At 43.4% G+C, this 20,902-nt stretch overlaps 2 protein-coding genes across 2 annotated transcripts in view; one reads left to right on the forward strand and one right to left on the reverse strand.

The window, feature by feature from the left end:
* The window catches only part of med1l (mediator complex subunit 1-like), a 44,439-nt gene that overhangs the window by 9,216 nt on the left and 14,321 nt on the right, over nucleotides 1-20,902 (forward strand). The window lies entirely within an intron of this gene.
* cdk13 (cyclin dependent kinase 13) lies at nucleotides 1,275-15,598 on the reverse strand. The gene is made up of 14 exons (XM_034108554.1): nucleotides 13,520-15,598; nucleotides 12,669-13,232; nucleotides 12,405-12,563; nucleotides 12,175-12,314; nucleotides 10,686-10,856; nucleotides 10,418-10,607; nucleotides 10,239-10,295; nucleotides 10,045-10,146; nucleotides 9,864-9,941; nucleotides 9,198-9,314; nucleotides 8,979-9,110; nucleotides 8,697-8,893; nucleotides 2,890-3,390; nucleotides 1,275-2,687 (listed from the first exon to the last, which is right to left on the reverse strand). The coding sequence occupies exons 1-14, from the start codon at nucleotides 14,653-14,655 to the stop codon at nucleotides 2,017-2,019; spliced, it is 4,215 nt and encodes a 1,404-aa protein (XP_033964445.1). The 5' UTR covers nucleotides 14,656-15,598; the 3' UTR covers nucleotides 1,275-2,016.

Here is a 20,902-nt window from a genome sequence, read left to right on the forward strand (position 1 = left end):
AGCTGACGTGAATTTTCAGCAATCCATCATCCACGCCATATTAATCACAGACTAGCCGCCATCTACATTCCGAATTAGCTTTGCAGAACAGAACCCCTCTGAGATAATCACCTTTTCATCACCAGCGATGTGGCGTGTGGCAAATTCCGATGTGGCGGTGATGTGTAAAGCAAATGATAGATGTCTCTTTATTTAGCTGCATGGAGAGTATTATCCAGTGGGTGACGCCTCAGAAGCTATCTATTAGTAGCTTCTGCATGGTTTGTAAATTGAGTTTTATTTTTAATCCACTGCCCTGTGTAGTCAGTTATAGCATTTAAGGTCCGTTAGGCAGCCTTAAATGGCAATATCAATGCATTCTAGTGTATATGTTCAGAGTGTAATGTAAGAGTGTGTGTATGTGGAGATTTTAAATCGTGATGTAATTGTACCCGATAGGAAATGATAGGAATTTAAATTCCATCTGTAAAGTATATATTTTTTATTGCGTTGTGTGTGAAATGATATACATTATTCATAGTTCCACCTTGATTTACATCTCAGGAGGATACAAGATGTATCCCAAATGTAATGCTTCATTTAAGTTGTACAACTAATATTGCTTTATAGCAAAACATTGGAAAAGTAATTGTATTTGAGAACAGTTCAAAATGAAGCAGATTCTTTTTGAAAGCAGCACCTCTTGATAAAGGTGAAAAAGCCTAGCGCTCTACTGACATCCACAAAAATGAATATCAAAGCAGGCGTTTAGAGGGAGCATGGAGGAGGACTGGCTTGTGATCTCTCTGAGAAACTGTTTTCCATCGAGTTCAAAGAATGAGTTTAAAGTGCTTGAAGATTGAGTCCACTGGGAGCTGTCAGCTTTTGGAACATTGTATTTCTTCCCTGCTGCTATCTCCTTAGACATGTCTTCCTTGATAAAAACTCTCAGCAGCAGTGCTTACCTGCCAGTTTCTTAAATACAGGTTTTCATCCTACAAATACATGAAGGTTTGCATTTTACTGATTTTCTCAAGGAGCATGTCATTTTGTGAATGGTGTATAAGTGTCAAGATAACAAGATCTATACTGGTTTCAAGCATTTACCTGTAGCAACAGCACTTATTGTAATTGCCTATATGTATCTTTTGCAGTGAATGACACTACAGGTAAATGTGGGTGGTTCTATTTGATATGACACTGCCATCCAGTGGTTACATCACCACATCAACCATGGTTATTTAGGATATAACTAAAACGTTCAATTAAAACCCTTGTAGAAAAGCAGACAATGATTCGTTGTTGGCATTTTTTTTTAATAAACATTTGCCAAAGGATGAGGGAGGGGGACAAAATTATTTAGTACAAAAAAAAAGAAAAAATTGTTTTGGAACTTGGGTTACTTGTTTTTTTTTTTTGCTCATGGTTTTACAACATATATTGGCAAAAAGGCATGTGGAATTTAAAGTGAAAAGAGCCTTTCTCCATGAAGTCAGATCAGATCCAAGTCCTAACAGTGTGTCTGGCACTAACAAACCCTCGCATCAGCTGAGCCATCATTGTTCCAACATAATCATGGCCGTCATAAAAAGAGGACACTACATTACTGGTCATACTCCTAATTGTGCAGATAAAGCACACCATCCATTTCGTAGCTAAAATAGTTTCCGCCTACTTTAGTCAGTAGTGCAAAACATTAATACTAGTCTGCCCCTGGAGCAATTACAGGAAGGCTATGGTTTAAAATGTACCCAGCCTGATACATGTACACTCAAAAAAAGTTAAAAGTTTAATTTAAAAGACAGCAGAATAGATTACAAAAAAATAGGAAAATGGTATGAGCGAGAAAAGCTCCTGCGGTGTAATTCGGCTGCAACGTTCCAGACGGAGGAGGAACACAATGCCTTACACAGACTGAAGTCATTAAAAACTGAGTGTGAGTCTCCAGATCCCTCCGCTCTGCCTGACAGGCTTCCTGCTCAAACTGAGTCCTGCAGCCTTTTGTCACAAAACTGCCCATTTCCCATTTTCAGTCTCTTAGAAGGGCAGGCCTCGTCCTCTGATTGTTGCCGAGTTCACGTGTGGGCCGAAGCCGAGGGGTAGTGGCGGGGCCCCCACGTGGGAAGGGGATCCCCAGGCTTGTCCTGGAGCTGGGATGGGTAGGGGAGGAGCTACACCGTCCTTTCTAGCCATGGCGTGGTTGTACATGTGGATAGAGCTGGGGTTGGGCTGCCCCTCCACAGGTAAGGGGCTGTGATTGTACTTAAAGCGATGGTCCTGGTCCCCACTGAACACCATGCTGCTAGGTCCCGTGGGTGGAGGGAAGGGGTCGGGGTGGGCGGGGGCAGCAGACGAGGGGCCGGCAGCAGGTCCGCTGAACACCTCCCTCAGAGCGTGGGGGGGCAGGCCTCCGCCTTGCATGTGGCCCATGTAACCGTCCCCGAAGCCTGCAGGGGTGAAGGGACGAGGAGGGGGGTGGTGGTAGTCTCCGCCGTATCCGGGCCCCTCTGCGGTAGGGAGGGGTGGGTAGTCTGGCTCCGGGGGTCTCCCTCCATCACTTCCGCGTGCAGACGCGATGGGTGGGGCGTGGCCGGTCTTGGGTTCAGGTGGAGGCTGCCGGTAGTCCAGGTCAGCGTGTGGGGGGGGCTCTGGGGGCTCCGGGGGCCTCTGGTCTGGGGGCAGGATGGACACACTGCCTACTTCAGACACTGAGAGACAGAAACATGTATATTAGGTATTGGAATGCATTTCTTATAATTATTCATTAAAATGTTCTTTGTTTCTTAGCACAGAAAAAGTGTTCCGGTAAAACCATGTTCATTAAAGTCAATATCAATTCTCTCATTGACACGTGGTTTAAAAAACAACTTGAAAGAGATATTTCTCTCTGAAAATAATAGACTGGGTTACCTGGAGAGACTGGGCTTGGCTCTGGGGGGTGTTTGACCTCTGGAGGAGGCTGCCCCCCCGGCGCTGCTCCTGCTGGGTTAGTGCTCTCCGCTCCTTCTCCTCCATCACTCACTTCCTGCCTCTGGGTGTGCTGAGCCTGAAGGAGCTGAGCCAGCAGCATCGTCATGGCCGTCTGTGTGGCCGCTGTTGCCTCTCCGTCTGGAATCCCTGTCAGTGCCGACATGGGGGGTGAAGGAGGTTTGGGCATAGGGGGCGTCCGGGGCATGCCTGCAGGAGCTGTGGGCTGGGGGGGCTTCACAGGCGTAGGTTGAGGTGGAGGTGGCTCGGCGGGGTCCGTGGGAGCGAGGGCTTTGGAGAGCTGCTGTAATGTTTCCTGGTTGACCTTCGTGCCCATGGACTGCACAAACTGCGCCGTGTTCACTGAACTCTTGGACTGGCCCAGGAAGTTCAGGAGGACCGCCAGCTGCTCCTGGGTTAACTGAGAGGTCGGGCCCTTTGGGTCTGTAAGAGGACAGAGCATTCCTGTTAACCTTAGTAATATTAGAAAAATTAAGGTTCAAAAACAAGTTGGACCAGTCGGACTCCAGACCACGCCGATTCATCACGAGCACAATGTAAATCTGAGTCATAGGTGTGAAGAATGCTACACAGTTAAACAGTTTCGTAGAAGGGCAAGCCCCTTCATAAAAAAAACAAAGCTTGGTTCAGTGTCTTGTCTTTGCACCGGTCCTCCAAGCAGGCATGAAAACGGGTCAGGGGTGAAAAAGGTGAGAAGGATATTATCCCTCTAGGGGGGCCCGGGGGCATGCTCCCCTGGAAGAACATTTAGAATATTCCATATTTTAAAGCATCAATCTGATGCATTTTGAGATTGTTTTTTTTGCCAACCTGGGGAGAGCTGGAGAAACTTAACTTCAGCCATGAGTCAAAAATATTATGACCTCCTTACTAAGTCTTATCAGGGATGCAAACTCATCAGGTATCGAAAAGGTGACAAGGACCCGAGCCCCCCGATCCCACGGAATATCGGCTTTAAAATGAGGAATAACAGAGGATTTTAGCAGTCAAAACAACTAAAGCAGCAGTGGTAATAATAACAGAAACGTTAAAGAGTCACATCTAATAGAAATATATAAAAGCATTTATTTTAATTGTGTAGCAGTCAGTTTATAATTTTGGCAGCACTGTTGAGAATTTTGAAAATCTATTGTCATGCCTCTGTGCAAGGCTGAGTCTTTCTATCTTTATGGCATCTGGTGTAAAGTAACTCAATTCATAAACTCAAGTACTATACTTGGGTACAATTTTGAAATACTTGTACTTTATTTAAGTATTTCAATGCTTTGCTACTTTGTTCTTCTTCTCCTCTACAGTTCAGAGGTAAATGGTGTACTTTGACTCCACTACATGTATTAATACCTTTAGTTACTTCACAGATGTGGATGAATGATGTGAAATATAACCAAGTGTTAAATCAGACTGTAGTTCCACCTGGAGTAAATTCACAAGCTACCCTGCAGTATACAAAGCCATTCAAACTAGCTGCACCTTTACCAGCTTTGAGAACACTTTCATGATCAATCATTATAAAACATATCATATATATTATTCTGAAATGGACCAATCTACACAACGACTACTTTTACTGTTGCTACTTTCACTATATTTTGATGAGAATACTTTTCTACTTGAGGAACATTTTGAATGCAGTACTTTTACTAACAGAGTATTCCTACACTCTCGTACTTCTACTTTTACTCAAGTACAAGACCTGAGTACTTCTACTTTTACTCAAGTACAAGATCTGAGTATTTCTGCTTTTAATCAAGTACAAGATCTGAGTACTTCTACTTTTAATCAAGTACAAGATCTGAGTGCTTCTACTTTTACTCAAGTACAAGATCTATACGTATACCACCTCCGTTTATAGCCTATGAAAAAAAAACTATTAGAAAACTAAGGCTAAAGCTAACGTTAGCAGATAGTGACAATAGAGGCTTCTCAATTCTTAAATTGGGGAAGCAGCAGACGTTTAAAGAAATGAGAACTCCTCTCCTCTGAGCGGTCATATTAAAGCGACGTCCGTTCATTATTACGTGGCAACATCTGCATCAGCTGTCGAGTGTTTTGTCCTATTTTATAATCTCTGTTAGATCAGCTGAACATTGTTCCCCCACATATTTACTTTGAATTCATTGAGAGTGCGGTATAATGAGACAATAACAGGCTACAGATGCGGACACACACACAAATATATTTATTAGTGCTGTCAAAATTATCGCGTTAACGGCGGTAATTAATTTTTTGAATTAATTGCGTTAAAATATTTAACGCATTTAACGCATGTACAGAATGGCCCGCCCCATACCTGCCACCAGCGGCAGCACCAGGGTATGTCTGGGGTAGGCTACACCCATACCAAGAAATGGCTTAGCCCCACCATGAAAAATGATGTTAAAGTAAGCAAAATAAAGTCTGCCAACTCTCACGGAGTAAATTGCACAGACAGCAGTTAGTAAGATTGATTTCAGTAGCCCCGGTTTTGAAAACTTTTGTCACGTAGTGATCGTCTTCTCAATAGAACATCTTTGATAACGGCGTGGTGTTGTTGCAGGAAGTCCCGACGGTGAATACTTTTGCTGTAGTACAGGGGTGCACATAACTGGTACGCAGGTTATGTGCTTAATCTGAAATGCGTACCGTCACTTGTGTCACAAAGCGCATTTGCGTACCGACGTACTTGTGAAGCTTTTCCAGAAGGCGGTTAGATCACCGGACGACAGAGTCGGTCTCCGTGTGCACAGACAGGGCTGCTGTTAACGTCGGTCTGTACAACGGAATTGTGCCAAAACTACGCCAACCGGCTGCGGAAGGAGACTCCCCTCTTCAAGTAATCCCCGCTGATAGAAATCAACACGTAATGAATTAAGACCCCACGGTTTGATGATTGATAGGTGTGTGGGTTGTCTTTCATTTTGACACACAGAAAAATGTTATAATAAACATAGATACTGTATGTTAAATGGATATATCCGCCTTCTTTCGTTTATCTGTCCATTCCCACAACAATATACATAAATAAATGTCATATTTTGGACATAGTTCGAATGGTGATTAATCATGATTAATTAATTTTTAAGCTGTGATTAATCTGATTAAAAATTGTAATTGTTTGACAGCCCTAATATTTATATAAATATATGCAATTTAAAGTATGAGAGCACTCTCATAATAACGTAACACAATCAGAGACTGGATATATCCCCCCCCCCTCTCTCTGGTCGCTGAAATGGGGAATTGAAATTACGGGCCAAAAGTTGTATTAAAAGTAAGCAGAGGACACCAAACCAACTGAGACCTGTCTGTCCGCCGCATCTGCGCACTGTACAACACACACACCTACACACTGTACCACAAACACCTACAGCTCCGACCTAAAGCATAATCAGGCTACAGCCGTTGTGTATTTTATTATGTGAAGCACTAAATGGTTTTAGAAAAATATCGACTCTGTTTGTAGATATCTACTAAACTAAAGCAAATAAAGAGAGTAGGCCTGTTATACTGAGTGATATATATTTTACACACTGCTCTGCTTTCTGCAGGACATCTCAGCTGTTCTCTCTGTAAACATCGCGTTGCGATGAGAGCAGTTTCTAAAATAATATCCAGGGGATGCATGCAGAGCTGTCATTGGCTGAGATAAGTCCGGCCGTGCGTCACGCCTCCACCGTTCCCGGAAATGCATCCGTGGAGGAGCCGTGGAGGAACCATCAGTGTATCTCTGGAGGTTATAGCTCCTCCAGAGAGCCTCCTCGGTGTGCATTTAGAGAAATGAGACGTCCTTCAAAATGGCGCGCTGAAATTCATTTCCGGGTCACTACCGGAGGACCGAGGGGAAATTTGAGTATTGAGAAGCCTCTAATGTATGCTAGCTAGCTAGCTCAACGATAATATTGCGACAGAAAAACTTTTCAGTGCACATCACGCTCTGAACACCTGAACGGCCCGTTCTAACAGCTGTTCACCAGCGGTCCAGTCTGTACCACTGTGACTCCGGACCGCACAGTTAATATTAACGAACGCACCTGTAGGTAATGTGGCTGCTGAAGCTAGACAATCATCGCGGAGCAGCAGAGCCGACAGGCAGGAAGACCCGAGCACACAGCTCGCGCTGCATTATAATATATAAAAAAAGAACACCATGCGTGTCATGATGGCACAACAGCTCGCGGCCGCAGATTACTCCGGGTCCCAGAAACCCCCATACCCCAGAATTTTTTTTTTGCAGATCTACATGAATCACACAAACGACCTATTTTGGATTCAAAACCGCGAATTTCGCCGAAAGGTGAGTGATTTTCATGCCTGTCCAAGGACAAACAACACTGAGAAGATATCGACACACAGATGGAAGTGAAGGGGTTAAATAACAGACGGGTCTTTGTGAATTTTAAGACATATCTATTAGGGGTGTAACGGTTCACAAACATTTCGGTTCGGTACGTACCTCGGTTTTTAAGTCACGGTTCGGTTCGGTACGTTTTCGGTACAGCAGAAAAAATTATCACAAAACATAACATATTTTTTTTTAATTATTATTAAACTGTGAATAATGTATTCACTCAAATACAAAATATAATAAAATAAACATTAAGGTGCAGCATTTCGATAAACTGAAATAATCTGTATTTGAACTTTACTGTACTAGTACTCACAAAACATAAACTATTAGTTTAGGGTTTTTCATTATTATTAAACTATGAATATTCACTCAAATAAATATAAAATATAATAAAATAAACATTAAGGTGCAGCTTTTCGATGAACTGAAATAATCTGTATTTGTACTGTACTGTAGCCTACTAGTACCTAAGCAGCCAGTTTGACATTAGGACTTGCTTGTCATTTCATGTTTTTTTAAAGAAAGATGCACTTGTCCACATTGCTTGCCGAAAGGGCAGATCTGCTGGCACTAGCAATGTCTCCTGCCGTGGAGAACACCCTCTCGCTAGGGACAGAGGTAGCAGATACAGCCAGGTAGCGCTTTGCTAACATGGCAACATAAGGATATTTGCCGTTTGTAATAGCTTTGGCTCGGTCTGAAGTTTTTGCGAGTGGTGGAGGCTTAAATGCTAGTGGGAGTTGGGTTTGCACTTCAGTCTTTTGGTACCGGTGATATTCACGTTCAGGTGATGCCTTTTCAAATGAGTGGGCAAGTTTGATGTATTGCCAGCCGCGTAACCAATGTTAGTTGAACAATGCCGACAAACAGCTTTGGTTCGGTCCACCTGTCTTTGTCCGTCATCCTTGTACATAACTGCGAAACCAAAATGTTCCCAAACCGGAGACTTCAATGATGCTGGAGGATTTTCGAGCTCAACTTTATCTGCGTTCGCCATTTCCTCAAATTACTGATTACATTTGAACGCATCCCTCTGACCAGCTCGTCCAATGAAATGACTTGCTCGCTCTATGACGCGTTGATCACAATGGGTGCAAATTACTCTGAATGCTGCGACGCAGCACCTGAGATTACTTCCAAAAAGTTGTTCACGTTCTCAATTTTTTACGTTTAAAGTTATATGCGTTCGGTACACACGTGTACCGAACCGAAGGGCCCGTACCGAATAATTTCGGTACGGGTACGTGTACCGTTACACCCCTAATATCTATATTTATATGTATTAAGTAAAGTTGTACTTGTTTTGGATGCATTGTGTATGATAACCTGACAGTCCAATAACACAGCCCCTTTCATACAGGCGCATTCAAAAGCTATTTGTAGCTAACAGCAGTTAACTCACCTAGCAGTGCCGAAGCAGCTGCATTTGGAGCTTTAGCGCCCCCAGGAGCGGGGAAGCCCTGCGGAGTGTTGCTGCGGCTGTCGTCGTGGCCCAGCTCCTTACGGGGGGCCTTCGGGACGACCGCTTCCTCCGGCGCCTGCTTCTGACGCCGGCGTTTCTTACTCCACAGCTCGTGACAGTCCTGCCACAGCGGAAGACTGGAGAGACGGAAACAGTGAACATTGTAATCTTCGTATTAAACTGTATAATAAGCATGTTAGTGCAACAGGAAGCTTGACATACTCAGGCGGGGGCATCTTGTCGGGGTCCACGTCCTTCAGGAACTCGCTGCCCAGCGCTTGTTCAGCTGTACAGCGTTTGCCGGGGTCCAAATTTAACATGTGGTCAAACAGGTCCAGGGCAGAGGGAGGGATGCTGGAACACAATAGAAAGAAAAGATTTCAATATAATGCACTCCCCAATCCTTATATTTCCAATTAGACGCCATGTGCATTCACTTACAAAGCATACTCCTCTCGTAACCGTCTCCTGTACTGCTTCTTTGGTTTCATGGTGTTGAAGAAGGGGAGCTTTATTACATCTGGCCACACAGCAGGGCAAGGACTGCCACATATTCGGCTGAAAAAGACAGACATGCAGTTGGTTGAAAAGAACAGCAAAGTGTGGACATCGTTTGCAATCTTGACTCAGATTCAATTCACAAAACCACCAAGATAACTGGCATGACGTGTTGCTTTAAATCACTTTTAAATGTATTAGAACATAGTTTCTCTGTAATGTGTGACATTGTAAAGTGATACAATTAAATAAGAACAGATTAAACATGAATCATACAGTAGTATTCGAGTCTATGTTGTGCATAGCTCACAACAATAAGGATATGTACAAACTTTTAAGGTTTCCCCAGCAGAGGCGGGTTCCTGCCACTAGATTAATCACTACCTCACCTTTCCTCTAAGAAGGGTAGTCGTAACAAAACAACAGCAGTTAATGAAAACACATCTGTGTTTGCGTAGGTTTAAGGTCAATCAGTGGAAACTTTCTTTTACTTTCTCTTCCTGTTCTAATCTTCTCAACTGGGTGAAGCACTGTGGAAACCAGGCAAGAGTTTACAACCAAACCCAGATGTGAAACATTGACATTTAACTTGATTTAGTCTACAAGTACCTGATGAGCTCTAACTGGGCAAGCTCCTGATTGGCCTGGAAAATTGGTTTCTTTGTGAAAAGTTCCCCAAGAATGCATCTGTGAGAGAAAAAAGGAGATACAATTAATCATTATGACAGATATAAACTACCCAGACAGAAGTTAAAAACACAACACTTCAGTCAATATCAGTCGCTCTTACCCGCAGCTCCACACATCGATAGCTGGCGTGTACCTCTCTTCTCCCAGAAGAAGCTCTGGGGGACGGTACCATAGTGTAATCACTTTATTGGTGTATGGACGACTGAAGATAAGAACAACACACAAGTTGTTAGCATTAAGAAGCAAGATTGATAAATAATTGTGACGCCAAGACATCGAAAACATAGGACTCACCTCTCTTCAGAGTTATAGAGCCGAGCAAGTCCAAAGTCAGCAAGTTTGATTTGACCTCTGAAGAGGACGGGGACAAAAAACAAATGAAATGCAGTTCAGAAAAACATGTGAGTTTGTAATAAAAGAAAATGATGAAATAGATATTCTGTTTCAGTGTAAAAAGGACACAAAGGACTGACTTGTTATTGAGCAGGATATTGGAGCATTTGATGTCTCGGTGCAGAAAGTTCTTCTTGTGGCAGTAATCGAGGCCCTCCAGCAGCTGTCGCATGAAAGACTTGATGTGGCTCTCGTTGAAATGGACCAGGCCAGACTCCAGCAAACCCATCAGGTCATGGTCCATGTACTCAAATACAAGATAGAAAGCACCTGAGATAAGAGAATAAAGATTACGATTTCAAAAAAGAGGTATAAAACAAATCAATGTTGTGTGGCAGGATCAGATACCTTTGTCATTCTTGAAATCAAGAGCGTCTTCCTTGTCCGTGACGATCTCCTTCATGTTTATGATGCTCTTGTGGTTGAGTTGCCGCAAAATCTTGATCTCCCTGATGGCCGTGATTGGAAAGCCCTCCTTTTCATTGTCCAGCCGAACTTTCTTCAAAGCCACCATCTCAGCTGTGAATCACACGAAAGTGCAGCGTAAGAAGATAACACCATGAGCTGGTCTAACCGTACTAGTGTTGTCATGATACCAACATTTTGGTTTCGATACCAAGTCAAGAATTGCGATTCCGATTATTTTCCGATACTTTTCTTTAAAAAAGGGAAACAGTCTTAGTGGAATTATTGTGCTTTATTTCACACCAGAACCATAACACAAAGTTTTAAACAATGAGAACAATAAATTAAATAAATGACTAGAATTTGTATTAAATACAATTAAGCATCATCTATAAACAACTTTTTTGTTTTTAGCTTCAGGCGTCTTTTTTGTTAACAAGCCAAGGCGCAGCGGCAGTTGCACTCTCACTTGCAGCCATGCTTCTCGTTGTCTCACATGCTCTGGCAGCTAGCACGTGCATGAGAGAGGGGAGGGACTTAGAAGGTGCTTGAGAGGGGCGGGACTGCAGGCACGGCTGCAGTGCTGTGCAGGGAGTGGAAGCAGAGCGCTGAATACACACGGCTCTTATTAAAAACTGCGCTTTCTCACCGCAGTACTTTTCCCCGTCATTCTTAAAGTACCGATACTAATGAAACGGAGGAATCGTAACGTTTTTAACGGCAGGGAATCGCGGTACCTTTCAAGTATCCGTACACCGTGCAACACTAAACCGTACACAGGTTTTTATCTATGACTATTTGCATTTCCAACAGAATATTCAAAACAAGAAAACAAAGGCCCTTATTCACCGCTATCCTCCAATGTTTTTTCTTAAATGTGTTCTTGAGAAAGGTTTTCACCTCTGATTCATGACATGCTCTTATAAGGATGCATTTCATTTTCATCAATATTAAAAGAGCGTGCAAGTTTGTCCTAATGAGTATAGGTAAACGCCCTGACAATCCCTATAATAAGGGTGTCACACTGCAGGGCCGTGCATACAGAAACTACATCCAAGTCTAAAGAGGGACTGGATTCCAAATTTTAAGAAAACATTCCAAGTCATTTTGTGTAGCGATACTAAATATCCATAAATTAACATAAGAAATATGCACAAGATGCTATTACTCTATTTTAGGACCATGTTTGTGAACTACTTGAAATTATTATAAGCACTAGAAATAATAAATAAACAAATGTGATTGTTGTATTTGACATCCAACTGTGAAATGGTAAAAACTGCATTTACAAATGATATTGCACAAACATGTCACCACTATGCAGTTTTCAAGAAAGGAATTTCAAGAAGGTCAGGGAACGAGGCCCATAGTTAACGGATTCATGTTTACAATATTGATATTATAAATGAACCTCTATCTTCTATACACTCACCAGTGTCTTTGTCTTTAGCCTTGTACACCTGACCGTAGGTGCCTTCCCCTGTGATTCCAATGATCTCAAACTTGTCCACGCAGCGTTTGCCCCAATCTATCTCAGTTTCCTTAATTTCACCGTGTCTTGGGCCACAGATTCTGGAAATTACAAGAAAACATTTCAGTGTTAGCCAAGTTAATATACAGCAGAAGAAAATTAGCAATATCACTGAATGCACCGCAACATACTTAGGTCTTCGGCGAGGTGTCTGGGACTTTTTGTCATCGGCTGGGCTGCGCGGGGAAGACTTGCCCCCGGGAAGTTCAGGAGGGAGGGGCAAGTCGGTTAGCAGCTGACGGGCCTTCCTCTCTGACTTTTTCTTCCCTGCGATCAAGCTGTCCTTCAAGCTGATAATGGGGGGAAGAAAGAGATACAAACACAGGGAGAGTGTAAGTAAGGCTTCACAATGTAGAGGTGCATGACAATTATGTGTCACAACCACACAGGCATACCTTTCTCCTTTAGCCATGTGATCTAGAACTGTTTGGGGCAGGGACGACAGAGTGGAGATGAGTGAAGCAGCGGCTCGTTCCTTGTCTTTGCTCTGTGCTGATGCTGGTGCTTTCCTTTTGTCCCGCTGTACAGACTCATCTTTCCCCTTTCCATCTCTGCTGGGCTGGGGCTCAGTGGGCCTCTTGGCTGACCTGTCAGAGGGGGACTGGGGATGGCTCATTGGGGGAGTTCTGGGACCTTTCTCCGGCGGTGGTGGTGGTGGTGGAGAGGGAGGACGGCCCTTTCTGGATGTGTGATTTGTCTTAGGACTGGGTTGATGAGCAGATGAGGGACCCTTGGTTGGAGTAGAGGTGTTGCTGGAGTTCTTGGCCTTGGCAGCCGCTTCTGCAGCTTTAACCTTTTTCTGCTTACTGAGCTCAGCAGCAAGACTGGTTTTAAAGGTGAGCGTGCTCGGGGAGAGGCTGGAGGGGCGGCTGCGGGACCGAGAGTGGCGGTGACGGCTGCGAGAACGTGAAGGCCTGGTGGACGAATATGGACTTCTGCTACGTGATCGAGCAGATCGCCTGAAAAAAACATGATATGGACACATTTTTAGATGGGAATATTTTTTTAGTTGAGCAATCTAGTGGATCACATACAGGACTTTCAATTAAAAGGAATCGTGACACCACCAAAGTAAAGATACATGTTTACCTTGGTTTGGGTTGAACCATTATGATAAACTATATATAAAAAAAAATCTAGAAGCCCTTTGTGGAAAATCAATGTCTGACCCCTCCTTACCACCCTGACCCCAAAAAAACACACAACAGCCAATATATGAAACACATTATGCTTTATAACAACTCACCTGACATCTGAACTTGGACTCGGGGACTTCCTGTATGGACTTCGAGATCTCCTGCGGTTTCCATAAGGACTTGAACCAAACTCTCCTTGTTCATACGGACTGTGTCGGCCATAACTCGGGGATCTACGCCAGTTTGCCGGGCTCACTGGGGATCGCTTCCTTTTGTTGCTGGAGTATGCAGTGGGTGACTTTGGACCATACCCATCTGCATCCCGGCTATAATACGTGGAACTTGGAGAGAGTTTTTTGCTCCCATAAGTTGGACTTTTTCTAGATATTTGCTGGTTATAACCACCAGGAGACTGGTAGTTATATGGAAGGGATGTCCCATAGGGACTTTCTGTTTTTACACCAGGACTTCTCCTGTATGTCCTGAGGTCTTCGCGGTCATCTCTGTAGGATTGTGGAGCCTCTCGGTATGCAGATGGGGGCTCTTTATCAGATCTTGTTTTACTTCGGTGCCCTTTTGAATCCCTTTTATCTGCAGATTGTGTGGCCTGAGATGTGGATGTTCTCTTACCATTTCTGTCACTGCTCCTTGTGGTGTCTCTGTGATTTTTAGAGCCACTGAGGCTAGCTCCACTTTTAGGTTTTGAGGAGTCTTTCTCGCGGCTCTGGCGGTCCTTTTTCCTGCCTGGCTCCTTCTCTTGCTTGCCCCTCTCTGATGGTCCCCTTGTCGGTTCGTCCTTGCTTATGCCCACTGCCTCCCGGTCTCTAGGGTGACTTCGGTCTGTGGTTCCTGGTCCATTAAAATCACCAGAGTCAACATCGCTGAGTCGGTCTACTGAGAGCCTGTCAGCACGGGGGTCGAGTTTGGGAGAGGGGCTCCCAGAGAAACGCTCTGACTGAGAGCTAACGTCGTCATACTCTACTAATGTCCGAAGTTCAGCGTCTTTATCAAAAGTCCCCTTTCGGTCATTATAAGGGTCTCCTGTTGTACCGGCATGCAACAAGTCTTTTCCCTTGGCCTGTCTGCGTTTCTTTTTCCTAGAAGCCGATGACCGCCTCTTCTCTCGGTGTCTGTCTCGCTGAGCAGCACCGCTCCCCGGCTTGCTACGCCTGTCCTGTCGGTTAGCATTTTTCTGAGCAGAGGGGCTCCGACCCCGACCCTCCCGAAGCACCTCTGAATTAGGCATTTATCCTCAATAAAACCCTATGCCTAAATTGAGAATTATCTTTATATTATATACTTTTCCTATGTTTCTAGTTGTGTCGTGGAAAAAAACATTGGGCTAGCTCTGTCACAGGCTAGTTGGCTAACGTTACAGCCAATTCACAATTACGACAGCTAGCTAACGTTAGCTAAATCACAAGCTTAACATTAGCATTACACAGCTAGCTCGTTAGAGGTTCAATACAAAGTGAGTTACCCCTGACGATAGTTAATCCATTACACTTGGTACCTGTAGATTCCGTCACATACAATCCACATATGGTGTGTAGTTATAGAGTCAGTCAGTACTCAACCATAAACGTAAATATCCAAGATTTGCTAGCTAATGGCAGTCGGTTTAGCCAGCTAGCCTCCAACAGCTAACTGTGTCCAACTAGACAGTGGCATTCCATTTCATGGTCAAAGCACAGGCCCAAATCATCTCTTTCTTTAAAATCCAGTTCTTCTGTAATGTTGCAGATCGTGCAAGCATGTATATCCATTTACCAGGTAGTGTTAAAGTTTAAGTTAAAAAAAACTCAGTCTCCTTCTCACAAACTTCTTCTCGCCTTCCATCACACTCCAGTGCAACAAGGAAGTGAATAGCACGCGAGTTGGCTGGATAGCCGCTGCTAGCTAACTAGCCGCTAGCACGTTAGCCAGCTCGCTTTCTTTTCTCCTTGCGTTGAGTTCAATTCAACTCAGTCAAGATGCAATACAAGAGTAAAAGCACGCCTGCTTTCACGTATCCCTCCGGGTTGTAGCTCCCTCTTACTACCGCACGGTCCAAAATGTGTTAATGTGTTTCCGGGCAAAAAGGTTCTACAATTCTTTGAATTGATTTCAATATATTGTAACTTTGTTCGCAATGTGGCTAACGGTACAACTCGCCAGGGCCCAGACAGCTTTCAAACTACAGGCCTTGTGCGTCGGTGTTAACCAATAATACCCGAATGCGTAACACATCTCAGTGTCTACGTCATCGCCAAGGGAAACCCCTATTTAAAAAAATAAACATTTAGAAATCAATGTACAAAAGTTAGTATCTTATATTCTATCAACCAAATACTAAGACAATTAGGAAACTTGCTTTCCATACATTACATTTGGTAATACTTTGATTTGATCCTCTCATAAATATATAATTACAATAAAGGTTATGCTAGATAAAATACAAATTATTAATGAAAGAAGTAGGCTACTGGTATTATACTTAAAAAAAACATATAAAATGCTGAATACAAATATCACTGATTTCCTTTCCCCCCCTGTTTTAAAAATCTGTAATTAATCCCCACATTGTAATTACATATTAATAAACAATGTAAATTAAATATGTTTGCAGATGTAATAATAATACATTTGATTTATATAGCACACTTTAAAAACAACGTCATCTCAAGGTGCTTCACAAAGCTATAAGGAGAAAATAATAAAACAAATACAAAATAAAAAAGATATCTAAGGAGCATATTGAATAAAATATGCGCAGACTGAAAACTCATCTCTTTCGACTCCACTTGGAGCGATTACTAACAAAGCACTTATATACTAATAAAGGACTGGCTTATCTAAAGCCAGTTGAGTAGCACTTGAAATGTTTTGGCTCTATGAAACCTGATGTACTTGGATGATTCTGTTTTCTTCAAGTTTGTATCTTGTTGGTCGAACGCACTTATTGTAAGTCGCCTTGGATAAAAGTTGCTAAATGCAATGTAATATAAAAATGTAAGGTTTATAAAAAGGTTAAGAGCATAACATATTTAAAATAAATGAATACAGTTTAATTAAGGACAGTCAGTAAAACAGTAGGGCCTGGCTCATTTCGTGGCATCTGCAGGCAGTGGCAAGTCCTTCCGGCATATGCCACAGAGGCCGCTACTCTGTGGTAGCTGTGGCAAGTACTTCCGGCATATGCCACAGATGCCACAACTTGCCGAGGCATCTGCCGCTGCTCAACGGGAGTTGGCACAAGATGCCAGAGTAAGAGAACGTTTACGGTAGCTGCCACTCGCCTTCCGTGGCAAATGATGCTATTTAAACCCGTATTTATCGTGTAAAATGTCGCTGTTTTGGCATGACTTTATCGAACTGATCTGTACACAGGACTGATGATCTGTACACAGGGTTGAGTTGTAACGGAATACATGTAACGGCGTTACGTAATCAGAATACAAAAACCAAGTAGTATTCAGCTCGCGTTACATTTGATAAACAACTAATCCGAATACAGTTACTTTCGTAAACCTGAAGTGAATACATTTTGGAATACTTATTGGAATTATTGGGGGAAAAGTTTCCTCACAAAATGTATCCTAATATTCATTACCGGCAGAACTGTGTGCACACATGGATAATAAGAAGGCTTGTTTGAGACAAGCAAGACCTGCGCAGACCTGCGCAGTTGCGATCAACGTCTTGCTAGTGCATTGCATGATGGTTAGTCATTTTGTCCGACTTGTTCTGGAGGCTCGCCCACATGAGACTTTGAAATCTCGCTGGACAAAGACGCCCGCAGCCTTGAGAGCGAGGCGAGTTGGCGCAGTTGCTCTCCATGAGCTGCGGAAGCGAAATGCTTGATGGGAAACGGCTCGCTGGTATCTCGAGCTGAGCGCTCATTGGTGGTTTTTACCACGTGCTGCTGATGAAACTCTCCAATTGGCTGGCAAAAGTGTGTTGTTGTTTTGTGTCAGTTTTACATCGCCACATCCATTCCCATTTTTCATCATTGTTCCACAATGTTTATGAAATTAATATCTATATATTTTATACTATACTGCTTACCGTTTTCATACTTTATATATCTTAGCATATTCATACACACTGTTCATACTGCTCACAGGCTGATATCTAGTGTATTCATACCCCACTGTTTATTCATCATTCAATTCATTATATATGTTATTCTGTAGATTGTGAACATTACTTTCCACTTCACTGCTTGTTGCACCTGGTTAGAAGCTAAACTGCATTTCGTTGTCTCAGTACCTGTAATATGTGCAATAACAATAAAGTTTCTCTTTAAGTTAAACCAAATCATTAAAATAAAATCTATTGTAATGTAATGATTTGGTTTAACCTTATTTATTGAATACATCATTTAATATGGCAAGATTAAATCAAATTACATCCATGTTGTACACATCATAAAGCTTAAAGTGGCAGCTAAAGAATGAACACAGCAGCAGGTCTGTTCAATGCATGCTCATGAAGCTTCATGTGTGCGGATCTGAAGGGACTGATCATTTGTAGCCTGTCCACCTATCAGTTTTGCAAACATTAAGAGGGAGGAGCATTTCTAATGATGGAACCCAGTCACTGGTGTGGTTCATCATCATGACTGAATTAACAAACCTATATAAAGCAATGGAGATCACCTTTGTCTACAGTGGGTACAATGGAATTTCCGCCATCGCAAACCCAGCCAGTCAAGCCGACTCCGAGTCCGAGCTGTCCGACTTAAGACGAGCTTTTTGACACCTCCCCCGGCTGCGATCGGCTACTCTCGTCTACTTTCGAGGCGAGCCGCAATGTGTCTCAAACAAGCCTAGAGTGTGCACAGCGCAGCAGCATGTCTGTGAGGCCCCGCCCCCGCACGCAGATGAGACATGAGAGAGAGATCTCTTTTTAAATATATTGAAAGTTAGAAACGGAGATGGTTCGATAAAACGTGCAAGATAACGTTTATAGCATTTCTTTATTGTCGAAATGATGACATTTCATAACTGGATCAAATCAAAGTGAATGGCCTGGTGCTGCTGAAGGCATGGGGCAAATATAAGTCCTTTGCCTAATTTATAAAGTAAACCTAAGCATCTCACGAGCAGTGGCAACTGCAATCAGTTACAGCTGCCCTAAGTCTGTAGCCAAGTCTAATAACACCAGTGTACACATTGTGTCAATACAGATATTTATTTGTTAATTATTTGTCTTTACTAGTCATAGGCTACACCTGGTTTATCGTAGCAAGCAGTGGAAACTCCCCTCAAGAAGGGACAATAGCCAAGGGCGTTGCAACCCTCACTTGCCAATATTTCATCATAAATATAGCACGTTTATTTATTTTAGCAAACCATGCTTCAAGTAAAATTCAAGTAATAGAAATGATAATGTATAATCTTTTTGAAAAATAGAGATCGCACATCAGTCCTGTGTACAGATCAGTTCGATAAAGTCATGCCTAAACAGCGACATTTTACACGATAAATATGGGTTTAAATAGCTGCATTTGCCACGAAAGGCGAGTGGCAGCTACAGTAAACCTTCTCTTACGGCCCGTCCACACTACAGCGTCGACAGCGTCGAAAACTCCAATCTGCCCATTCACTTTCAATGGGGTGACGTCACGTTGCCTCGCTTTTTCGCCGAACTGAATTGTGAGTAGCAGAGCGGTCCGTCTCCGCCGTCTCCGCCGTCAGAAGTTGAACATTGTTCAACTTCTGACGCCGGAGACGCCAGAGTAGCCAGCGCCAGCCAATCAAATCCCGTTTCTGAAAATCTGACAGCTGAAGCCGTAGCCAATCAAACCGCGTCTAAGCTGGGAGAGATATCCCGCCGTTCATTTCTATATTTCAAAAAAAGTTGGAGGAGAAACTAACTATCGCCGTAGCAATCACCCGGTTTTGTATGACCAGACCCTCTTCACCTACCGGGATACAAACCGGAGGAACCAGGCATGGAGGGAGGTGGCAGAGACAGTGGGTGAAACTGGTAGGTTTTCGCCTGTTTGGGGATTTTATATATATATTGCTCCCATAAAATGCCCGGGGTTTTTTGCTTTGTATGTCGGGGGCGGGAGATTCATGTGATTGGTTGTTGGTCGTGTTGCTTGAATAAAATCCCCAAGCTCCAGACACGCCCAGCGCCAAGCTTTTTTTGAAGCTGTAGTGTGGACGCTCCGTTACTCTGGCATCTTGTGGCAACTCCCGTTGAGCAGCGGCAGATGCCTCGGCAAGTTGTGGCATCTGTGGCATATGCCGGAAGGACTTGCCACAGCTACCACAGAGTAGCGGCCTCTGTGGCATATGCCGGAAGGACTTGCCACTGCCTGCAGATGCCACGAAATGCGCTTGCTGTCTCTCCAGTAAAATGCGGTGCGGAACAGGTGGGTCTTGAGGCATTTCCTAAAAACTGAGAGTGATGCAGAGGTCCGTATGTTCTCTGGAAGCTGATTCCACAGACGTGGACCCAGGGAGGAGAACGCATGGTCTCCCATGCTGACCAATTTTGAACAGCAAGGAGATTGGAGCTGGCTGACCTGAGTGTGCGTGAGGTAGTGAGTGTTTTCTGGTTACCCTTTCCTGTGGTTAATGGCGTTGAAGACCATTATGAGGACTTTGTAGTTGATCCGGTGCAATTTGCCAATTGTATACTAATTTCTCTCTTATCCAAAATATGTCAGCAGTAGTATGCAGTTTGCACTATCTATTCTTTAACACTCAACTTCCACTGTTATAAAACAGCAACATATAGCTATGCAGCACAAATAATCTGTGTGGTTGTGCAAACACTGAGATAAGGGCAGCGCCAAACTACACTGAACCAAAATATAAATGCAACACTTTTGTTTTTGCTCCCATTTTTCATGAGATGAACTCAAAGATCTAAAACATTTTCTATATACACAAAATAACCATTTCTCTCAAATATTGTTCACAAATCTGAAAAAATCTGTGATAGTGAGCACTTCTCCTTTGCCGAGATAATCCATCCCACCTCACAGGTGTGGCATATCAAGATGCTGATTAGACAGCATGATTATTGCACAGGTGTGCCTTAGGCTGGCCACAATAAAAGGCCACTCTGAAACGTGCAGTTTTGCTTTATTGGGGGGGTCTGTGGGGGTCCGAAAACCAGTCAGTATCTGGTGTGACCACCATTTGCCTCACGCAGTGCAACACATCTCCTTCGCATAGAGTTGATCAGGTTGTTGATTGTGGCCTGTGGAATGTTGGTCCACTCCTCTTCAATGGCTGCGAAGTTGCTGGATATTGGCAGGAACTGGAACACGCTGTCGTATACGCCGATCCAGAGCATCCCAAACATGCTCAATGGGTGACATGTCCGGTGAGTATGCTAGCCATGCAAGAACTGGGATGTTTTCAGCCTCCAGGAATTGTGTACAGATCCTTGCAACATGGGGCTGTGCATTATCATGCTGCAACATGAGGTGATGGTCGTGGATGAATGGCACAACAATGGGCCTCAGGATCTCGTCACAGTATCTCTGT

Source organism: Pseudochaenichthys georgianus, chromosome 20 (genome assembly GCF_902827115.2).
Source record: "Pseudochaenichthys georgianus chromosome 20, fPseGeo1.2, whole genome shotgun sequence".
NCBI classification, from domain to species: Eukaryota; Metazoa; Chordata; class Actinopteri; order Perciformes; family Channichthyidae; genus Pseudochaenichthys; species Pseudochaenichthys georgianus.